General features: G+C 39.8%; 1 protein-coding gene across 3 annotated transcripts in view; it reads right to left on the minus strand.

Annotated features, from left to right (window-relative positions):
* MTR (5-methyltetrahydrofolate-homocysteine methyltransferase) overlaps positions 1-19,929 on the minus strand; it is an 86,444-nt gene that overhangs the window by 56,746 nt on the left and 9,769 nt on the right. For all 3 annotated transcript variants that reach the window (XM_020787259.3, XM_020787268.3, XM_072993198.2), the window contains exons 3-8: positions 12,615-12,704; positions 10,576-10,645; positions 8,363-8,455; positions 7,792-7,898; positions 6,932-6,991; positions 3,163-3,257 (exon numbers count right to left, since the gene is read on the minus strand). In XM_020787259.3, coding sequence (XP_020642918.3) covers positions 3,163-3,257; positions 6,932-6,991; positions 7,792-7,898; positions 8,363-8,455; positions 10,576-10,645; positions 12,615-12,704 — 515 coding nt within the window. The remainder of the gene's footprint in view (positions 1-3,162; positions 3,258-6,931; positions 6,992-7,791; positions 7,899-8,362; positions 8,456-10,575; positions 10,646-12,614; positions 12,705-19,929) is intronic.

Genomic DNA, 19,929 nt, shown 5'->3' on the forward strand with positions numbered 1-19,929 from the left:
CCACACTGCTGCATACGTTTATATAACCTAGAACAGAAAATGGGTTATGTCAAAAAAAGAGAAATAAAGCTTATAAATCCATTACTCAAGAAATGCAAGAGCCAAGATAAGGATGGCAGCATTAGCTACCCTTATCAAACTATAGATAAATGCAATTCACCCTGTACAGTTGACATGGCTGATTTAGAAGATTGCACATTTTTTTCCTATAGCCCCCCCCCCTTTTTACCTTAAGTGGCTGTATTTCTTTTGACTTCATCTCTGCACCCCATCTGTCTCTGTCTTTCTAGACAAGCCTCATCTGTTCATCTCCCTGGAGCTCCACGGTGACAAGAGAGTAAAAAGGCAGGCAATCCAACAAATTACTAGAATCATAGAATGGGGTTGGAAAGGGTAGAGAAAAGCCATTGAGTCCAACCCCCTGCTTAATGCAGGAATTCCAAAGTACATCAGATGACTGTCTTAACTTTCTCTTGAATGCCTCCAGTGCACCTCCTGAGATAACTGGTTTCATTGTTTTACTGTTTTAACAGTTATTTTTCCTGATATTTAACCAAAATCTGGCTTCCTCTAACTTGAACCCATTATTATGTGTTCTGCACTCTGACACGTTTGAGAACAGATCCTGCACTTCTCTGTATGATAACCTTTTAAATATTTGGAGACTGTTACTCTTAGTCTTCCTTCTTCTAAGCTAAATGGGCCTGGTTCTTTCCGTCTTTACTCATAGGGCTTGGTTTCCAGTCTAGTGATCATAGTTGTTGTCCTTCTCTGAACATGTTCCAGGTTGTCTGCATCCTTTTTGGAGTGTGGCATTCAAAACTGGATCCAGAACTGGAGCTCAGGATGTAGACTTAGTGCTATATACAGTGCTGTAGAGAAGGAAACTAGTACTGTATTTCACATGACTTGGGGGCTATATTTATGCTAATAGCCTAAAATAACATTTGCCTTTTTTGCAGCCACATTGCAACATTGGCTCATATTCAGTTTGTGATCTATAACAATCCCAAGATCCTTCTCACATGTAATATTACTGAGCCAAGTCTCTCCCAAATTCTATGCATTTTTCTGTCCCTTTTCATCGAAGACTTATTTTCTGATGACTTCTGATGACTAATATAGTATACTTTCATAAGTCTGCTGTGTGGCCAAAAGTCATGGCACAGATACAGAAACGAGTTGGAGAAGTTACTATTTAGATTACATTTCCCAGCATGCCCTGTTCAGCATGCCCCACAGTAGTGCTGGCCGAGGGATCTTGGGAATGTAGTCCAAAAACCCCCAATTTCTGCAAGTTCTATACACAGCCCCTATGAAGTCCTAAACAACTTGGGTCCAAGCTATCATCAGGGCTGTCTTTTCTCTCAGTCCTACCATCCTCACTGGGGACACAGGAGAGGGCCTTCTCTGTCACTGCTCCCAGAATCCCCTCCCCCCCAGGAGGCCAGATGGGTGCCATTTTTGTTGTCCTTCCAAAAGAAGGCAAAGACCTTTCTTTTCAGACAAGCTTTTCCTTAGTGACTGACTTAGGAGACAACAAATGCAATGGTTTATATTTTGTTGCTTCTAAATCTGTTTTTTATAATGCTTTTACCTAACATTTTTAATATAATGTTTTCAAGTCTTTATTTGAATAATTTACTGTTTTCTGTTTATATGTTGTGTTTTTAATGATGTAAGCCACCTTAGGTCCTAATAATAATAATAATAATAATAATAATAATAATAATAATAATAATAATAATAATAATAATGATGATGATGATGATGATGATGATGATGATGATGATGATGATGATGATGCATCATGTCAATTCTGACTTATGGAGACCCTCTTCAGGGTTTTCCAGGTAGAGAATATTCAGAAATGGTTTACCATTCTCTTTTTCTAGGGGCACCCTGGGACTGTGCAAGTGGTTTAAAAATATTTTAAATACAGTCGTGCCCCGCTTTATGATTGCCCCGCATTACGATGAATCCACTTCACGACGACATTTTTACGATCGCTTTTGCGATCGCAAAACGATGGTCTAAATAGGGTTTTATGCTTCGCAATGATCGATCGGTTCCCTGCTTTGGGAACCGATTCTTCGAAAACGATGTTTTTTAAACAGCTGATCGGCGGTTTCAAAATGGCCGCCAGGTAATTAAAATGGCCCCCCGCTGTGTTTAGGGATGGATTCCTCGCTATAGAGGCACCAAAAATGGCCGCCGTATGGAGGATCTTCGCTGGACGGTGAGTTTTTAGCCCATTGGAACGCATTGAACGGTTTTCAATGGTTTTCAATGGGCTTTTTATTTTCACTTTACGACGTTTTTGCTTAACAGCGATTTTCCTAGAACGGATTATCGCCGTTAAACGACGCACCACTGTACATAAACACACATACGTATATACATTTTGAATTCTGATCGGATATGTGGTCAAATATGGAAGAACTGAGGGGACACATGGCAGATACACTTGAAGTCAGAATCAAGCAGACAGGGCCTATGCAGGATTCCTTTGACTTGGTTAGATCATTCAATTACACCAGAGTCTTATCAGGAGTTTTCAGATTTTTTGGCATGAAATTTCACTGTCAAGAAACGAAACAGTTCCTATCTCCCCAAGTGATGGATGCAAAGCATTTATTTTTTGCTCATTAATTGTCTTCAAGCTGTGGCCAAAGACTGAAAGGGGGTGGGGAAGAGGAACAGGTTCAAATGGACTCATACATAGTGCTTAAGCATTAAAAGGGGACTACAGAGAAAATATCCAGGATTTAAAAAAAAGATAAGGCTAAAAAGGAAAATAAGGAAGAGTTCGCACATTGATCCTTGGTATTCGAGTGAAAATTGAACTTGATAAGAGTCAATAAGACTTGCAGGTAAATAGAATCTCCTCTCCATCAGATGCACCTCAGGAGATGACTGGGATGACTTAGGACTCCTTGGACAACTGATTTCATCACCTAGAGGAGACTTTCAGTCATTACTGCTTCTCTGAAAACATCTAATTACAGTTGACGGGAGGCTGAACAACATGCAGGCAATACACATGATCAGTACCATCACAAACTTCATACTTCTGAATATTTCTCAGAAAGATGGATATTTGCCCTATCGCTGCCACACAGCTGTACCACAAGTGAAATTCAGCACATCGTATTCTCTCACCAGAGTGGTTCACTGTGGGATATGCTGATGACAAATGCTTCTCCAGTCTGGCCAGAAAGAGTACGGCCGCTTTTATCGACAATTGTTCCTGAAACCTAAAAACCACAAAGAGGAAGACAAAAACTATGTGTCACAAAAGCTACAAGCAGTAAAAGCCAAACTGAAATGAACACTGTCTAATTAAAAATTAAGAAGAGGCATTCAATGTGATAGAAGTTCTCTGCAAATCATGCTTTAGCGATCAGAAATAGTGAAAGACTCATTTTCTCTCTCTAAAAACAAAGTCAGGTGAAAGGAAGAGATCACATGTGACCAGGTTCTTTGAAAATCTAAGAAACAGAGTGTCAGTGCTCGCAATACTGGGTCAACATGAACCAAAACTCTGGTCCATAATAAAGCAGCTTCAAATCCTGTATTTCTTCCTTCTCCTCATCTCAATATTAAGCCTATAATCTGACATATGAAATTTCCATTTTGCCACTCTGCCCCCAAAAATAATACAGAGCCTCAAGGCTTCTTTCATCTGTACTTCCAACACTGCATATAATTGGAGCTTGACTGATGTAATCTTCTCAATACAGAAGAATCTCCATAATTCTTAAAGATCTCCATGGAAACAACAGTGTATTACACAAACAGGGTAAGCAGGTATTAGCCTTTTAACTGTGTATAAAGTTCTAGTCCACCAATCCTATTCCTTCATGTTACAATGTAAGATGTCATATAATGCGATACAGTACATGGACAAGAGTAAGATTTTGGTTTTGTTTTCTTTCGGCTGAGCTAGGCTGATGCCTTTCCTAAGCTGCAATTCCAAAAGAAGCTCTCATGAAGAACAGACAGGATTGCAGGATGATTTGGGCATCACATCGTAGCAAAGGTTAACATTAATTTAAATACATTAAATACATTAAGTTAAATACATATTACCTCCACATCAAATAACTGCATATACAGTACTGCATCATGAGGTTGTCTTATCTGAGTCTGACCCTCAACAAAAGACAAGCATCCAATATAAAAACATATCTGTATGTAAAAAAATAACGCAACGCTGATAGCTGTTTTCTGTATTCAAGTCCCAGAGTGCAGAGGCCTTTCTCACAGGGTTTTATGATCACTCTCTCCTCCTCAGCCAGCTGTCTCTACTATGCTCTTTCGAATGACTGGCACTCCAGAGGGTCCATTCCATAACAGCAAGACTTCATTGGCATTGTACCAACAGCTTCCTATTGCCAACTTTCACCCAAGGCAGGCAAGCAGGCAGGCTGCTCCCAACAGGAAGGAAAGGCTCATACATGGAGGTCATATGGAATGGCTGGTAATGAGCCAGAGGAAGTCTTCAGGGGCCACTGAATGGCCAAGCAGGATTACCACACACTTGAAAGAGCAGACTCAGCAAGGCAGCTAGCAAGGAAGGAGAAGGATGTCACAGATGGCTGAATAGCTCAGTTGTTTGGGGATTTGGTGGGGGGTTCTATTCCCCACTGTGCCTCCTTGAGAGGGGCAGAATGCGATGATCCAGAGGGTCCCTTCCAGCTCTGCAGTTCTAAGATCTAAGAATCCAGTGGGAACCAATTCTGTCAATATAGAAGGCCCAATTGCACACTGTGCAAAGGAATATAATTTATATTCTTTGCCTGAAGGGATTCTACGCAGGAGCTAGTTCATTTTAAACATGCAGAACAGCCAAATTGAAACACTGAAATCCATAATAGTTTGTGGAATCACAACTTATTCTCTTTAGCATTGACACCTTCCATGTTAGCAGAAATAAAGCCTTCTATTCCTTTGGAAAAACTGCCCAGATTCTGGTCACAGACAAGTTTCCAGGGGAAGGAAGTTGTGGAGCAACACTCTCTACACAGCCACACATTGTTGTACTCTGGCATGTTAGCACAACGTTTGGAAGCATTAGTTTTTTTAATTAATTAAAGCTCCCAGAATGGAGCAAACTAGAAGAATTCTGGGAGTTATGCCCCCCTCAATCATTTTCCCAAGCTCTGCCCTAGCAATGTAATTGACAGGACACCTTGAGTTTACCTGCAAAATGCAATGAGATGTAAAGGAAGAGGCAATATTCTCAGTCACGTTCCTTTAGCCATCAGAATTCATATCCCTATCAGACATGGGCTTGGAAGCTGAAGAGAAGGACGGTGTAAGCAAGTTAACAGACAAGATTATGCAGTTTGCAACATGAACTGCTCAAACTCTTGTCTCTTAACTTGCTCACACAGTCCTTCTCTTCAGTTTCCATGAACTGCTCCTGATGGAGTTACTTTTTTGATTTTTTAAAAATTATTTTCCAAAATAAACAAAACTTAACAAAAACATAAACTAAAATACAAACGTATCTCACAATATACTGTGCTCCCCCTCAGGACTTTTATTTACCGTATTTTTCTGTGTATAAAAAACCCCCAATGTATAAGACAACCCTCTAATTTTGACCCTTGCCAGAGGCGGAGGAACAGTCAATGGGCAGCTGTGAGGGGCAGCCCAGCGCGGCTGCTCCTTCGCCTCCATCTCCTGCTGCTGCTGCCTCCACTACCCAAATGCCTCCTCCAGCATTACTGCCGGGGCTCACCTCCAGCTCATGTCGCCGCCTTGTCCCAGGCTCCTTTGCCTCAGTCTCCACCTTCTCCTCCTCCTGCTGCCTCCACCGCCCGATCGCCTCTTCCAGCACCACTCATGGGCTCCCTTCGGGTAGGGGACAAGGCGGCAACGTGAGCTGGAGGTGAGCCCCGGCAGTGGTGCTGGATGGGGTGATCAGACAGCGGAGGCAGCAGTCAATGGGCAGCTGCAAGAGGTGGCTGAACACGGCTGCTCCTCCGCCTTCGTCTCCTGCTGCTGCTTTCTATGTATAAAACCACCTTCAATTTTTTCCTCTGATTATTTTAGGAAAAAGTGTCATTTTATACATGGAAAAATACGGTATTTATTACATTGTATTGTTTTGTATTTTATACTACATATCCCGTCTCTTTCCAGAAATATAATGATTCTTGTGTTGGGGTATAATATTTTTTAACAAACACGTGTTAAGAAAGCATTCCATATTTTCTAAAAACAATTTGTTCTCAGCATTCCCTTTCTAAATTTCAGTTCACAAATCAATTGATCATTAATAGCCATATTCCACATTTATTTGTAACAATCTTCAATACTAAACTGATCTTTATTTTTCCAGTTCTTTGCAAATATCAATCCTGCTACTGTTCACATAATAATTACTTTTTCTCCCTGGGTTCTAACTGAATATTTCCAATTATATTTAACAGAGTTACTGTTGGACACCTTTGTGTTTTAATACCCATAATTTCCTTTATCTCTTTGAAAATCACTGTCCATTCCTTCTGCCTCATTTCACATGTCCACCACATTTGTAAATGAGTCTCCTTTTCTTTCTTACATTTCCAACAGCTCATGATGGAGTTACTAACGGCCAAACTACACATTATAGGCAACCTATCATTATAGACAAAATTCTGACTTTGGCAGACTTTTGTATCTGATAAATAAGACTTCCAAACAAGCTCACATTAAGTTCTTGAAGACCCATCACAAGACAAAGCAGGCTAATTTGCAAAATTTGTGGAATAAGAAAAGCTGTTTTTTTTAACAGTCACGCATTATTAGCAGTGAAGGAACTGTCTCTTCCAGTGACAGGCTATCAGTAAGGCATATTTTAACCTTCAGAGGTGAGCACTCACTCTTAAAAAAAAACTAAGACATTACAAACCCTTTAAAAGATATCTCTTATACTTACAAACAATGGTCTGGGTTCATACTCTTCTTCAAACAATTTTTGGAGTGCAAAAAGAGCTGCCTGTGTAGTAAAAATGGTGGAAAGAATTAGGCTCTCACTTTATTTATATTTTGGCATTAAACTACAGTATAGTCTGCAAGTGGTTCTGTAATGGTATTGAGCAAGTTATGCTACAACGAATATCGCCCCCACAAGCTATATTGGCTGAAATCCTATTCACGCAGCTACTCTTCGTAAAGCCGATGAGGTCACCAGTTACAGCAATATTTCAGGGGGGAGAGACCAATTCCCTCTCCCAAGATCCCAAGGCTGTGAGAAGCTCCCGGGAGCAATTCTTTATTTCTTCCAAGGCTCCAGCTAGCCACCACAAAAACAAGGAGGGGTTCTGCTCCTGGAGGCCTCCAGGAGCTGCTCTTTTTGCTCTAGGGGGCTAGAAGTGTCCCCCTGAGGCCCAGAGGCATATCCAGATCTTATAACGATTTTATTTCTGGCCCGTTTCTGCCTGCTTTTCAGCCTAGTATTGCTCTTGGGAAATGCTGCCATCAGAACTTTAGACCCCAGTCTTGTCACTTTTACCTGCTTATATTGGGAGTCAACCAGGACAACACACATGCTCGCGCGCTCTCTCTCTCTCACACACACACGCGCGCACACACACACACACACATGCACTCAGTTCTTGTAGAAAAGAAAGGTCACACTATAAACTTAAATAAAAAGCAAATGGTTCATTTTGAATTCTTGTCTCCTTATTATGTGCCCTGTAACATTCTTGTTCATGCAGGTTCTTTTAGGAGGACAGTAAATGTCACGATCAACTGGCTTAATACACTTTTGAAGATTTTGCTTGGCTTTCTTACCTTGGCATTGGCTGTATCAAAAATGGTTTCAACTAATATGATATCTGCCCCACCATCTAGAAGTCCTTTGGCTTGTTCTGTGTAGGCTTCCACCAGTTCATCAAAAGCTATAAACACAAGAACAGATTCTCTCCTTTGTAATGAAAGTGACAGTGAAGAATTCATTCTGATTCCAACCAAAAATGTAGTATTCATCTGCTCAGTAACCTGTGGATATGTGGTTCTTTAATTCTGATACAACATTTCACAGGATATGACCAGATGCAATATCAGTGCTTCCAAGTCTTGGCTCCCCAAATATTATTAGGCTCTGTTTCTTGGAACCCCAAAAATATCAGGTTTGGAAAACATTGTACTAGATACCTATATAATTTTGCTTGTCTCCACAGGAAATATCATAAAAGCATTTAATCTGGAATTAATAATGTATTTATTGGCTACAACATATACATAAGAAACTGGTCTTATCTATCACACATTGCTGGAGTTTATGTTGCAGAACTGGTCCTAGTACATAGAGGGGCAAGAATAATGTTTACTCAATATTTGGAGTAACAATTCAAGTACTTACTAACATTCCTGTAATCTGGCTTTTCCACTGAAGGGGAAACAGAGAGGGTCTTGTTTGTGGGGCCCATTGCTCCAGCAACATATCTTTTATGTCCTTAAGAAAAAAAGGACACAGTATTTATGTGACAGGCTTTGGATTACAGATGAAAAAGAAAGACAATACTAGATGTTTTATCACTTCAGGGAAAGGTAAGAATGCTGAATGTGAGGACAAATGTTGCAACAAAAGCAACAGCTGCCTGTCACTCTGATAGTGAGGGATTCAATCACTAAGAGGGATCTTCACAAGATTCCATGGGAAGAACTGCCATCTTCAAAGTTAATACCTCAGTCTGCAACTCTGTTAAGAAGAAAAACAGCAACAGCAGCAGCAGTAGCAATGTGCCGTCAAGGTGATTTCAACTTATGCCAACTCCTTCCAGGGTCTTCTACATATAGAGTACTCAGAAGTGATTTAGCATTGTTACATCTCTCTATATTAATAAGAGATTCTGGTCCATAGCCACAAAGAAAGAAAAGTAGACACTGGGCAGAATTTTGTTGGTTATTCATGCATGCATAAATTAAATTAAACTGCATAACTCATGGTGAATTGCTGCTAACTGATGTGGTGCTAATAACACTATGTGTAGTACATACCTAGTGACATGGCGAGCACCACATTAGTTGGCAGCAATTCCCTACAGTGGGTTACATAATTCAACTTACACATGCATAACTCACCACAAGGATTCTTTAAAATACAGAATTTTTATAGTGAGCACAGTGCTAAGGAGGAGGAATTCTCTAACACTGACTTAGCAAGTATGATGACCTAGAATGTCCTGTTGCTGCAGGGTTAAGAAGTGTGCAGTTCAAGTAATTTGTAAGTCTGAGAAGGATTAAAGCATCACATGGAATACAACAGACAAATAGGAAATGGAGCCTGCAAAAATCCGGAAGCAAGAGCACAGAAATGTCTAGGAAAAAAGAGCCGGAAGAAAGTATTAATAGAGAATAAGACTTAAAAGAAAAAAAAAAGGGGGGGGGGAGCAGGGAATAGAAGCAAGAGGTTAGTCAGAGAAGGGAATCTAAATAAACTTCACAGGGGATTAGAGAATTAGGGATTACACAAGGTTTAGGGGGAAATGAAAAGAACGAGAACTAGAGACAGAATAATAAAAAGGAAGTTGAATCTTCAGGTGAAAGCTCTAACAAAGCACCATCAGCTGATCAATTCCATTATGTATTGAAAAAGGAAGCAACAGCTGTTGTCTAGAGATGGGAGGGCTTGTACACTAACAAAACAAAAGAATAAATAAACAGTCAAGCACAAAGATGAAACAAGAGGTCTCAGTTCTGTTGGATCCTTCCAGATGTTGTTGCTTCTAGTGTCACTGTAGCCTTGTGATTTGACAAGTCTCAAGGGCTACAATGGTATGGACACTTAATTTCATCTGTAATTCATTTGGAATTTTAGGCATTTTAGGACAGAAATGCATAACAGGTGCAGATATGACTGTTTTTTTAAAAAAATGCTATTATACTATAAATTGTAATGTAAAAAAAAGAGTATGCATATCTACATTTTGCAGCTTACAATTTTGACAACTGTACCTTCTCTTCAAAACTATTGAAAGTCTGTAACTCCTACTTGAAAACATACTGTAGGTTTCTCTTAAAGCTGGAAATTAATTTTTTCCCATCAGCATTTGATGCTATATTGACAAACACTGGAATCTGCAAGTGATCCCTGCCAATTCTTTTAAATCTTAGCTAACTTGGTACAGTATAAGTAAGAAACCAAGTTCCAGCAGTGACACTAAGCAATTTGTTCCCCTAGCAAAAACCATTGCCAGGAAACTGTTGCACAACTCTGAGTAGGTTAACAAAATCTTCAGTCTTTAAACTTTCCTGTCCCTAGTTTCCATGGTTCCTTAGGGGCCCCTGTTGACCTGCAGAAGACTCTGGGAATCTCGGAGAACCTTTAATATCTGATAATTGCTGCCCCAGGCCTGGCTGCAGCAATTTTCAGATATTAAACCACCACCACCCTGATCCTAAGGGTTCCCAAGGTCAATGGGAGTCCCTAAATAGCTTCAGAACTTGAGGCAGGATACAAAAGTTAAAATTAAAGATCAAAGTCCATAGCTGATGACATCATTAGCTTTTATGCACGCACACTTGCACAACAGGATTGCCGCCAATATCTTATAACAAACAAAGTTTACTTACCCGTTTCAGCAGTGACATCATCAGCTGCTTTCCGGGCCACTTGCGCTGATATTTTATTTAACCTATAAGCCTGTGTGATAAAGGAGTGGGTAGCCAGGGACAACATCAAGGACACTGTTATATTCAAAGTTTAGCATCTTCCATTTTAAACTACACTGTAAATATTAAGTCTCCAACATACCTGACAGCCACTTTATAAGTTACAAGAATAAAGGTCACTGGATTCCCACTTGGGATCCATTTCTAGAGACCACCTTCATTTTGGGACTCCTCAGCTTGGCTTTCAAGTCTATTTTGTCCGGAAATGTCAACTAACAAGCGTTAACATTAGAAAAATTACAGGTCTCGTGAATAACCCCTACTTCTATGGAAACAAGTGTGTTTCGGCATTTTATACTCTGGTCTGGAAACTTCTAGATGTATGAAAGCCAAATCTCCACCTCTTCAATCAAAACAACACTATGCTATCTATTAATAGGAGTACTTGTGTGGCTGTTCATTTTTCTAGGAAACTGCTGCCCTTTATAAGGGCACAAATGTGCACCTCTGTGTTTCAAAGAAATGTAACATGCTATTTTCTGGATTGGTTCTATCTGCCTAACAGCAGTCTGTCTTCTCATAGAGAAGAACCAGGATAAGCAGAACTAGACCTCACCACATGCCACGCGTCATTCATGTTTCTGAAGGACAAGGAAAAGTAAGTTTTTGTAGGTACAGAAACATTCATCCCAGTAAACCAACCACACTGACTTGATAATGCTTGAGGGGCACAAATGTATCTGAATACAGTAATGCAGTCCAGGAGCAAGAGATTCTGAACATGTGGTACCTGTTACTAAGCTGAAGGTCCTCCAGGCCTTACAGCTCCATCACAGAAAGGTAGATAACAATGCTCTGAGGTTCAAATGCTATATAGTCTAGATTGTATAAACTATTTTAGCATGGTACTCTCCTTTTTTTAAAAAAACAAAAGCATACATACTATCAGAACACTGGTATTTCTGATGATGAACACCCTGAATTTCCTTAAAGAGTGCAAGGTAGTTAACATAAGAATCACACCATGAAATTTAGAAACAAACCATTTTTGTCCCTATTTCCTCTTCTGGAGCCACTATAAGGAAGAGACTGAAATTTTTTCTTTGTTTCCAGTCTGTCATGGTTTACTGTTATGTCTACGCTCAGAATTGTGGTTAACTTTAACTGCTGTTTAAAGTATGAGTAGGTGATCTCAGCAAGACCAAGGATTATTTTTCTGTAGTCTTCCAGCCCAAAGGAACCTAGCTCCTGATTTCGTTTATCTACAAAGGGTGGAGCTATGATTAAAAAAAAGAATGATTTGCATTTAATTCTGCAAAATTAGTTTAAGAAAAATGAAAAAATGGGGGATTGGGAGCTCAGAGGTGATGGGGCCACTCAAAGTATGACAAACCAGATCACCAACCCCACTCAAATGTGGTATAGTGTGGTACTTACGAACATACCGACATATGACCATTTTGAGTTACAACCAGCTCCGGCTACAAAATTTTGCTTCAACTTGCGGCCGAAGCTTCCAGTTATGAACACATAAAGGCAGGGGGGAAAGGCAGGAAATTCAAATTGCTAACTGTTGGTGGCGAAAAGCTGCTTCTTTGTAGCTCTTTCACCCCAGCAGTTAGAGAGTGTGGGATCGGAGGAAGCTTCGGACTGCCTGGTAAGGTAAGGTGCTGCTTTCTGGTTTTTAAAAACTGTTCTGGATGGGTTTTGCAGCGTGGTTTTGGGCTGGGGGAGTTATGTTTCTGTGTTGTGATGTGTCTTGGGGTTTTTTGTTTGTTTTTTGTTTTTTTTTTAAAACAAAGCAAAGCGTGCTGCTTATATACCGCCCCATAGCACTTCAAGCCAAAAAGGTTAACAACTATTAGGTGGAATCAAAATGATCATTTCCATTTTTTTTTCCTCTAACAAGCATTAGAAGTGAACAAATGTTGTTATAAACATTAGTGAAGCTCAGAACCAAACTGCTCTTCACTGCGAGATAACACAAACAAAATTCTTACCAGATGTTCAAGGCCATAGTCAGCTTGTGCTATTCTTGTGCTGCTGAAAGTGTTTGTCTCAATGATATCGGCACCAGACATCAAGTATTCCTATAAGAAGCAGAGCACAAACAAGTTACAGTGGTGCCTCGACTTACGACAGTCCCAACATATGACCATTTTGAGTTGCGACCAGCTCTGGCTGCAAAATTTGCTTCAACTTGCAGCTGGAGCTTTGAGTTGCGATCAAAAGAGGCAGGGGAAAAAAGGTGGGGAATTCAAATTAGAGGGCTAAACGTTGGTCATCAAAGAGCTTCTTTGTAGCTCTTTCGCCCCAACGGTTAGTGTGTGTGCGTCGGAGGAGGCTTCAGACTGCCTGGTGCTGCTTTCTGTTTCTGAGTAAGTACATTTACAGGGTTTTGCAGGATGGATTAGGGCTGGGGGGTTTATGTTTTTGTGCTGTGTTTTTTTTTTTTGGTGTTTTGTTGTGTTTATTTTTTCAGCTTCAGTGCCTTCAAATGGGGCTTGCTGTGTTGTTTATTTTTGGTTTTTAAGCCCCAGTGCCTTCCGATGGGGCTTGCTGTATTGTTTATTTTTGGTTTTTTTTTAAGCCCCAGCGCCTTCTGATGGGGCTTGCTGTGTGCTTTATTTTTGGGTTTTTTAAAGCCCCAGCGCCTTCCAATGGGGCTTGCTGTGTGCTTTATTTTTGGTTATTTTTTAAAGCCCCAGCACCTTCCGATGGGGCTTGCTGTGTGCTTTATTTTATTTTTAAAGCCCCATTGCCTTCCTATGGGGCTTGCTGTGTTGTTTATTTTTGGTAATTTTTTTAAGCCCCAGTGCCTTCCAATGGGTCTAAATGTGTGATTTTTTTGGGTTTTTTAAAGCTCCAGCTCCTTCCGATGGGGCTTGCTTTTTGTGGGGGGGGGGCGGAACGGATTAATCGCATTCCAATGCATTTCAGTGGAAAATGGTGCTTCGACTTATGGCCATTTCGAGTTACGTCCATCTTCTGGAATGGATTATGGCCGTAAGTCGAGGTACCACTATATCTTTGATCAAAAGAGAACAGAAAATGTCACAGATATAACATCTTTTTAAAAAGTTTACATATCTTGATAACAACAATACATGACATTAGGAACAGCATACATAGCACACCAATAATTAACAGCTATTTAGGTTTTCGGTTAAAACCTGTATCTTTTATATAATACCAGTCAGTGTTTTTATAACAGCAGCAGTAGCAGCAGCAACAACAATGTACTGTCAAGTTGATTCCCACTTATTCTGACCCTGTCCAGGGTTTTCTACATACAGAGTACTCAACAATGGCCTACCTTCTGGGAGGTACTCTGATCCTATGCAGCTTCCCTAAGGCTACAGACGCTGGCATTTTCCCTCAGGGCCACAGTAGAGAATCAAACTCTCATCCAAGCAACCCAATCACTGAAGTACACAGACAGCTATATATCTTTCTAAAAGCACTGCTTTATCAAATATTAACAAATTATCTTTAACAAATTCTGTTGAAAGGAACTGTCCTCAAGGTACCACCTACCCTCAATCCCTAAAATATTCTCGTCTTTAAACACCAACACATCTGCTAGAGGCCTAATTAGAGGAGGAATCTAATCTGCATTTTAAACATAATCCCTTCTTTTAAAGACTACCTTCTTGAAACCGGAAGTGACCAGTCAGTCATTTCATGTTTTATTTTTTTAAAGTCCCTTTGAGGTCTATAATAGGTCAGTGGTGGACATCTGAAATTACGTTGAAGAACAAGATGCAGCCCCCACAGGCCCCTGTGGGCTGCAATTTGCAAACTGGAAGCAGAAAATGTTTTTGAAATGGGTTAAAGAGGGTGACCCTTCCATACCCCAAGGCCCAGGGAGGGAAAATGGGCCCCAGCTCTTTGGAAACAATTAGTGCCCCGCATAGCGAGGTTAATCCGTTCCGGATTAACCCTTGTTATGAGGAAACATCGCTAAATGGGATGCAAAATGCCATTGGAATGCATTAAACTTAGTTTAATGCGTTCCAATGGCTTCTATACTCACCATTAAGCGAAGTTTCCTCATAGCGCCACCATTTTCGCGGCCTCGGTAAGCGAGGGCAGGGAGCGAAAATGGTTGCGGCGGCCATTTTGGGTCATCCGGCGGCCATTTTGGACCCGCCGAACAGCTGATTTCCCCGCGTCGCAATGCAAAGATCGGTAAGCGAAACGCTTACCGATCTTCGCAATGCGAGTTTTCTCCATAGAGGCCATCGGTAAGCGATCGCATTAGCGATCTCAAAAAAGAGATCGCTATGCGATTTCATCGTTATACGGTGCGCTCGTTAAGCGAGCCACCACTGTCGTTCGTGAGCTGAGAAGACTAAGCAGCTTCTATCTGAGAAGAGGACTGTGGTGTCCACCCTAAGTTATGTATTATAAGTTATGCATTATTCATAAGTTGTATGTTAATATGGTTGTAAGGTGGAGCCAAGGGGGCTGCCGAAGAGGCGGAGCCTGGGAGAGAAGTTCAGTCAGAGTCAGAGAGAGTCTGAGTCAGGGAGAGCTAGAGAAGAGGATAGGTTGGGGTTTTGAGGCAAAGAGTGTTTAAGGAGTAATTAGGCAGTGATTAGTCAGAGTGTGACCTGTGTTAATTAATATAGAAGAGACTAAAAAAAATTGAAGCTTTGTGAAACTTTAAGAATGTGCTTAAGAATTATTCCTGAAACCACGTTTAATCAATAAACCTGTTTCTGTTAAAAAGTCAGTACTGGATGGACCTTAGTCTTTCATAAAGAAATATAATTTGATAAAGAGATCAACTGGTGGCAGCGTGTCAAGAGGCCTGTTGAGATACCTTCATGAGGTTTGGTGAAACAAGCAGGGGCCACGGGGGAAACGCCACAAGGACAAACAGGGAATGCCACCACAGCTCAAAACTATGGTGGGTGATAGCACCTGCCAAGAAGGAGAAGATAAGATGCAACTCAACTGCTGGCAGAGGCAGGTAATTGAGAGCAGCTAGGAGGCTGTAACTGCAGCACGGTGTAATAGAAGATGACTGAACTAGAAGGAAAGTGGAAAAGCCAGGAAGGGGCAACTTGCTGGCTTTCCATATTCACAGGCATGGCCAGCATCTTTACTGCAGCTCCCTTTACACCAGCCTTACCAGAAGCCAACAAGGGAACTTTACTTCAAGCAGCTGCTATGGCCACCAGTGCCCACGAGCCGGGCATGCAGTCATCTGCCAGAAGAGTTCAGGCCAAGCTACCTGAAATAATACATATTCTATTATAAGCCATGTTTCAAGATCACCAGGAGAGACCTTCCTCTTCATCCCAACACCCTCACAGGTATGTTGGTGAGGACACAAGAGGGGGCCACAGCTCTGTCACTCTTTCTAAACCGTGGAATTCTCTTGGACGGAAGGCTGGTCTGGTCTCCTCTTTGTTGTCCTTCCACAAGCAGGCAAAGAGCTTTTACCTCAGTAGTGTGTGTTTTGTGTGTGTTTTGGGTGTGTGTTTGTGTGTGTGCGTGTAATACTGTTTGTTCTAGTATTGTAAGCCATCTTGTGTCCAATTGAGGAGAAAGGCAAAATATAAATATTTTAAATAAATCAGCATTAGTAGATCCAGTAACTTCCCAAGCAAGTTCACAGGTGGCATAGCTTTGCTCTACCACATCTTTCCTTGCCGCACACCAGAAATTCTGGGGAATCATCAGCCACTTGACACAGCCACAAAGGAATACTTTATCTCCCTCTTTATAGGAAGGAGTGTAGAATTAGCATAGGGTTTACATCAACTGTTTGGGCCTTCCAACCCTGAGAAAAAGCATGATGTACCCAACTCTGGAGAACAGTACCTGTTCAAGGAGGAAAGGTTTAAAACAAATAACCGGGACCCACCGTAAAGGATCAATGGAGAGACTCCTTGCCCTAAGATTGTGTAGAGACCCCAAGGAGTAACCTGGCCTATCAAGAGTTAACAAGAAAAATACTTAGCAGAACTCTTTGGTCGGGAAGGAAAGTTAGCTTTAATAAAGTATTTTGAACTCACTGATTGTGTGCCAACAACAAATTTACAGACCACAGTGGACTTAGCACACTCACAGGTTACAATCCAATACCTATATATTCAATATCATCAATCAGAAAGTTCACACATTACTGAATAAACCAGTAATAAGATAGCTCTTTAGGAAATTTTAGGATCAGTGAAGAAGAAAGACTGCATATAATCACCCTCACAATATACAGTTTATAAAGTTTCCTTTTAATCAACTATGTAATACAGAGGGTTCGCTATAGGTTGTCTTCTATGAGTGAGCCAAAGGTGAGCAATTCCTGAATAGCTCGTTGCCAGCTGAAAAGAGCAAAATGAGTTGCTGATTTACTAGATCAGATATTTTCAATGGGCGCCATATGGCATATTTGAAGGGGGCCACCGGCTGGAAACAGTTCTTCACACATCACTATATAAGGTTCATCATATGACTTGTACAATCCTGATTTCTTTTATACTGTGTTTAGGCCATAGTCTAAAAAAATTAAGAATGGCTAAACTAAATTGGCCACATTTGGAGATGTACTCCAACAATATATGGAGCCCTCCTGGCCTCTTCTTCATCCTGGAAACTGAGGAACTTCATCATATTTGCCACACTTATGTATTCCTTGACCTTAATCACAACTGTTCCCACTCTAATCTTAACCTTACACTAAGGGCCTTACAACTTCTGATGCAGAAGATGAGCTACTGCCCACAAGACCCTGCTAAACCTTGAATATCAATCCATTCATGATACAATACTGAAAAAAAATCAGATTAGCTCAGCTAACTCCTGAACCTCACCTCCCAATTTATGGACATTTCATAAATCTCCCAGGGAAAAAAAAATCAGAAGTCTGTGTTCCTCACAACTGTCATTTATCCCAACAAAGGGTAAACTCTAGAATGAAACCAAACAATCACAGATAATCATATCAAAATCCATCTGAGTATATCAAAGTACTGTATAAGTCTTTTCAGTGTTGTAATAATTTCAGCCTGTCTATTTCTAAAAGCTTTATTTATCTACATTGTTTCTACATTCCCTATACACAACATTACTGCAAAGTTGTTACAAAATACAAACACCTTACAGTTATAAAGAAAACTGTAGGCACAAATACTTAAAGACATATTTAAAATGAGCTTAAGTTTTAGGCTAATACTTAAGTCAGAATTCAATCCAAAATATAGGAGTATAATAAAATAATTTAAAAATAATGTTTTAAGTTACATCCTAAAAATGCAAGAGCTTATAGCCTAATAAGGCACATCCAGAAACAAAAGATAGACAATGTGTCTCTTAGTAACAGCATTATAACTTTAAGTACTCTTTAGTTGTACTTAAAAAGCACATTAAAATATAAAAAATGTTAAAAGTAAAAATATATTAAAGAAAATAATTTTCTTAGCCTCTAAGCCCGCGCGCACGCACACGCACACGCACACGCACACGCACACACACACACACACACACACACACACACAGAGTTCTAAATGCTAATCCCTCTGTCAGTTAAAATCTATGGAGGAAAATCCATTACTTCTGTGTCTTTTTGCTGCTTCATTTTTATTCATTCATTATTATTTGCTGCTTCATTTTTGCTACTTCATTATGATTTCCTCCCCTGGCAACGTTTTTGCTACTTTATCTAGCTATCTATTCTCAATTATTTATATCTCTTATCAATTGTTTTCCTTTTCTTCTTATCTAAAATCTGGGTGAGGAGATAAAAATATGTTTATTGTAAGATTTATTTATAAACAAATTTTAGGAAATCACTGTATGTGCTAATGTAACATAGAATCTCATAATTTTTGCATGTACTCACATCCCTGGCCTACTAACAAAATTTTTGGCAAACACATATATTTTAACTATTTTTACTACCTCAGGAATTTTCTACCTGACATAGAACTTACATTTTCCAAAAGATGGTGCTATAAGGTTACAATGCCCCCTTTCATTTATTCACCTGCTATTTACAATTATCTTATCTATAAGTTTGCAAAACATAAGCAAAACATTCATTCAGTTGCCAAAGTTCTTTATAATTCATTTACCTTGTTTTACTAGAGCTGGCTAATTGCTTTGCAATGATTTGTGTAAACTATTTTACAAGCAGCAAGGTTTAAAATTATTTTCCTGCACCCCCTTTAATTTTTATAACTCTCTTAAACACACAAAGTTTTCAAACCTACGACAAAGAGAAAAACAGCTATGCTAAATATAACACAAACACACAAAAAGGTTCACATGTAATTAAAAGACAATTACTCTGTAACCAAGGAATGGTATTTAATAACACTGTGAGTATATGGTAGCTTTAATAAAATCTAAAGTAATGTCGTCCATATGCATACAGAATTCCCTGATATCTACTTGAATGGCCTCTATATACATTTAATAGCTTGTCTACATGCTGATAAGTAACCAGGTGTAAAATGGAGCTCATTCTCTCTGTAATCACTTGTAATTCAACTATTAATCTTAAGAGATTAGAGGAAAAGCTTTGTAAGTTTTAACCATCTGCAAATTCAGCTGCCACACACTCATTATATGAACAGTGGGAGAAGAAAATCGACCATAAATTATGTAATTAAATTATAAGTGAAGGTGGCAATAGCAGTAATTCTTCTTCAACAGTCATGCTGTTACTCAAAATGAACAGACCTCAATTCCTGGAAGAAATGTGTGTGTTTCTTCCAAGGTTTACCAGTAATGATTTTACTATATAAAGCATCAATGTGAGTGTATAGTTCAGTTTAAACTCTTGGGATTTTTTTCAGCAACCAAGAAAATAAATTAAGACAAGAGTAATTGCAGCTAATTATATGGTAATCAGGATGCTGCCAAAAAGAAATATCCAATTTAGATTTTCAAAGAAACTAATTGGACAAGGGGAGAGGCTCTTCTGACCACACACTTTCTAAAAATGGAGGGCAAAAGCCCATGACTACTTTGGTGACAAGAAAGGTAGTGTGTGGGTTGTTGTTTTTAAGTCGGTCACAAGTACTACCTTCTGTTGTTGCAAATGTACTTTGTGTATTTTAATATGAAAAGAGTACCGTAATTAACAGCAGAGCACCTGCTTTGCATGAAAAAGGTCCCCACCAACCCCTGCCTCGTCTAAAAAAAACCGTTGTTTGGACCTTAGAAAGCAACTGCCAGCCAATCATCAAAATGATGGACAAGAGGAAACTTTTCTGCTCTGTGACCAGAATCTTACTGGACAGTTACGTACTCCTAAGAACAATTGCAGAAGTTTCCATACCTAATTGACAACCTAGAAGT

The sequence above is a fragment of the Pogona vitticeps genome, chromosome 1 (assembly GCF_051106095.1).
Source record: "Pogona vitticeps strain Pit_001003342236 chromosome 1, PviZW2.1, whole genome shotgun sequence".
Lineage (NCBI taxonomy): Eukaryota > Metazoa > Chordata > Lepidosauria > Squamata > Agamidae > Pogona > Pogona vitticeps.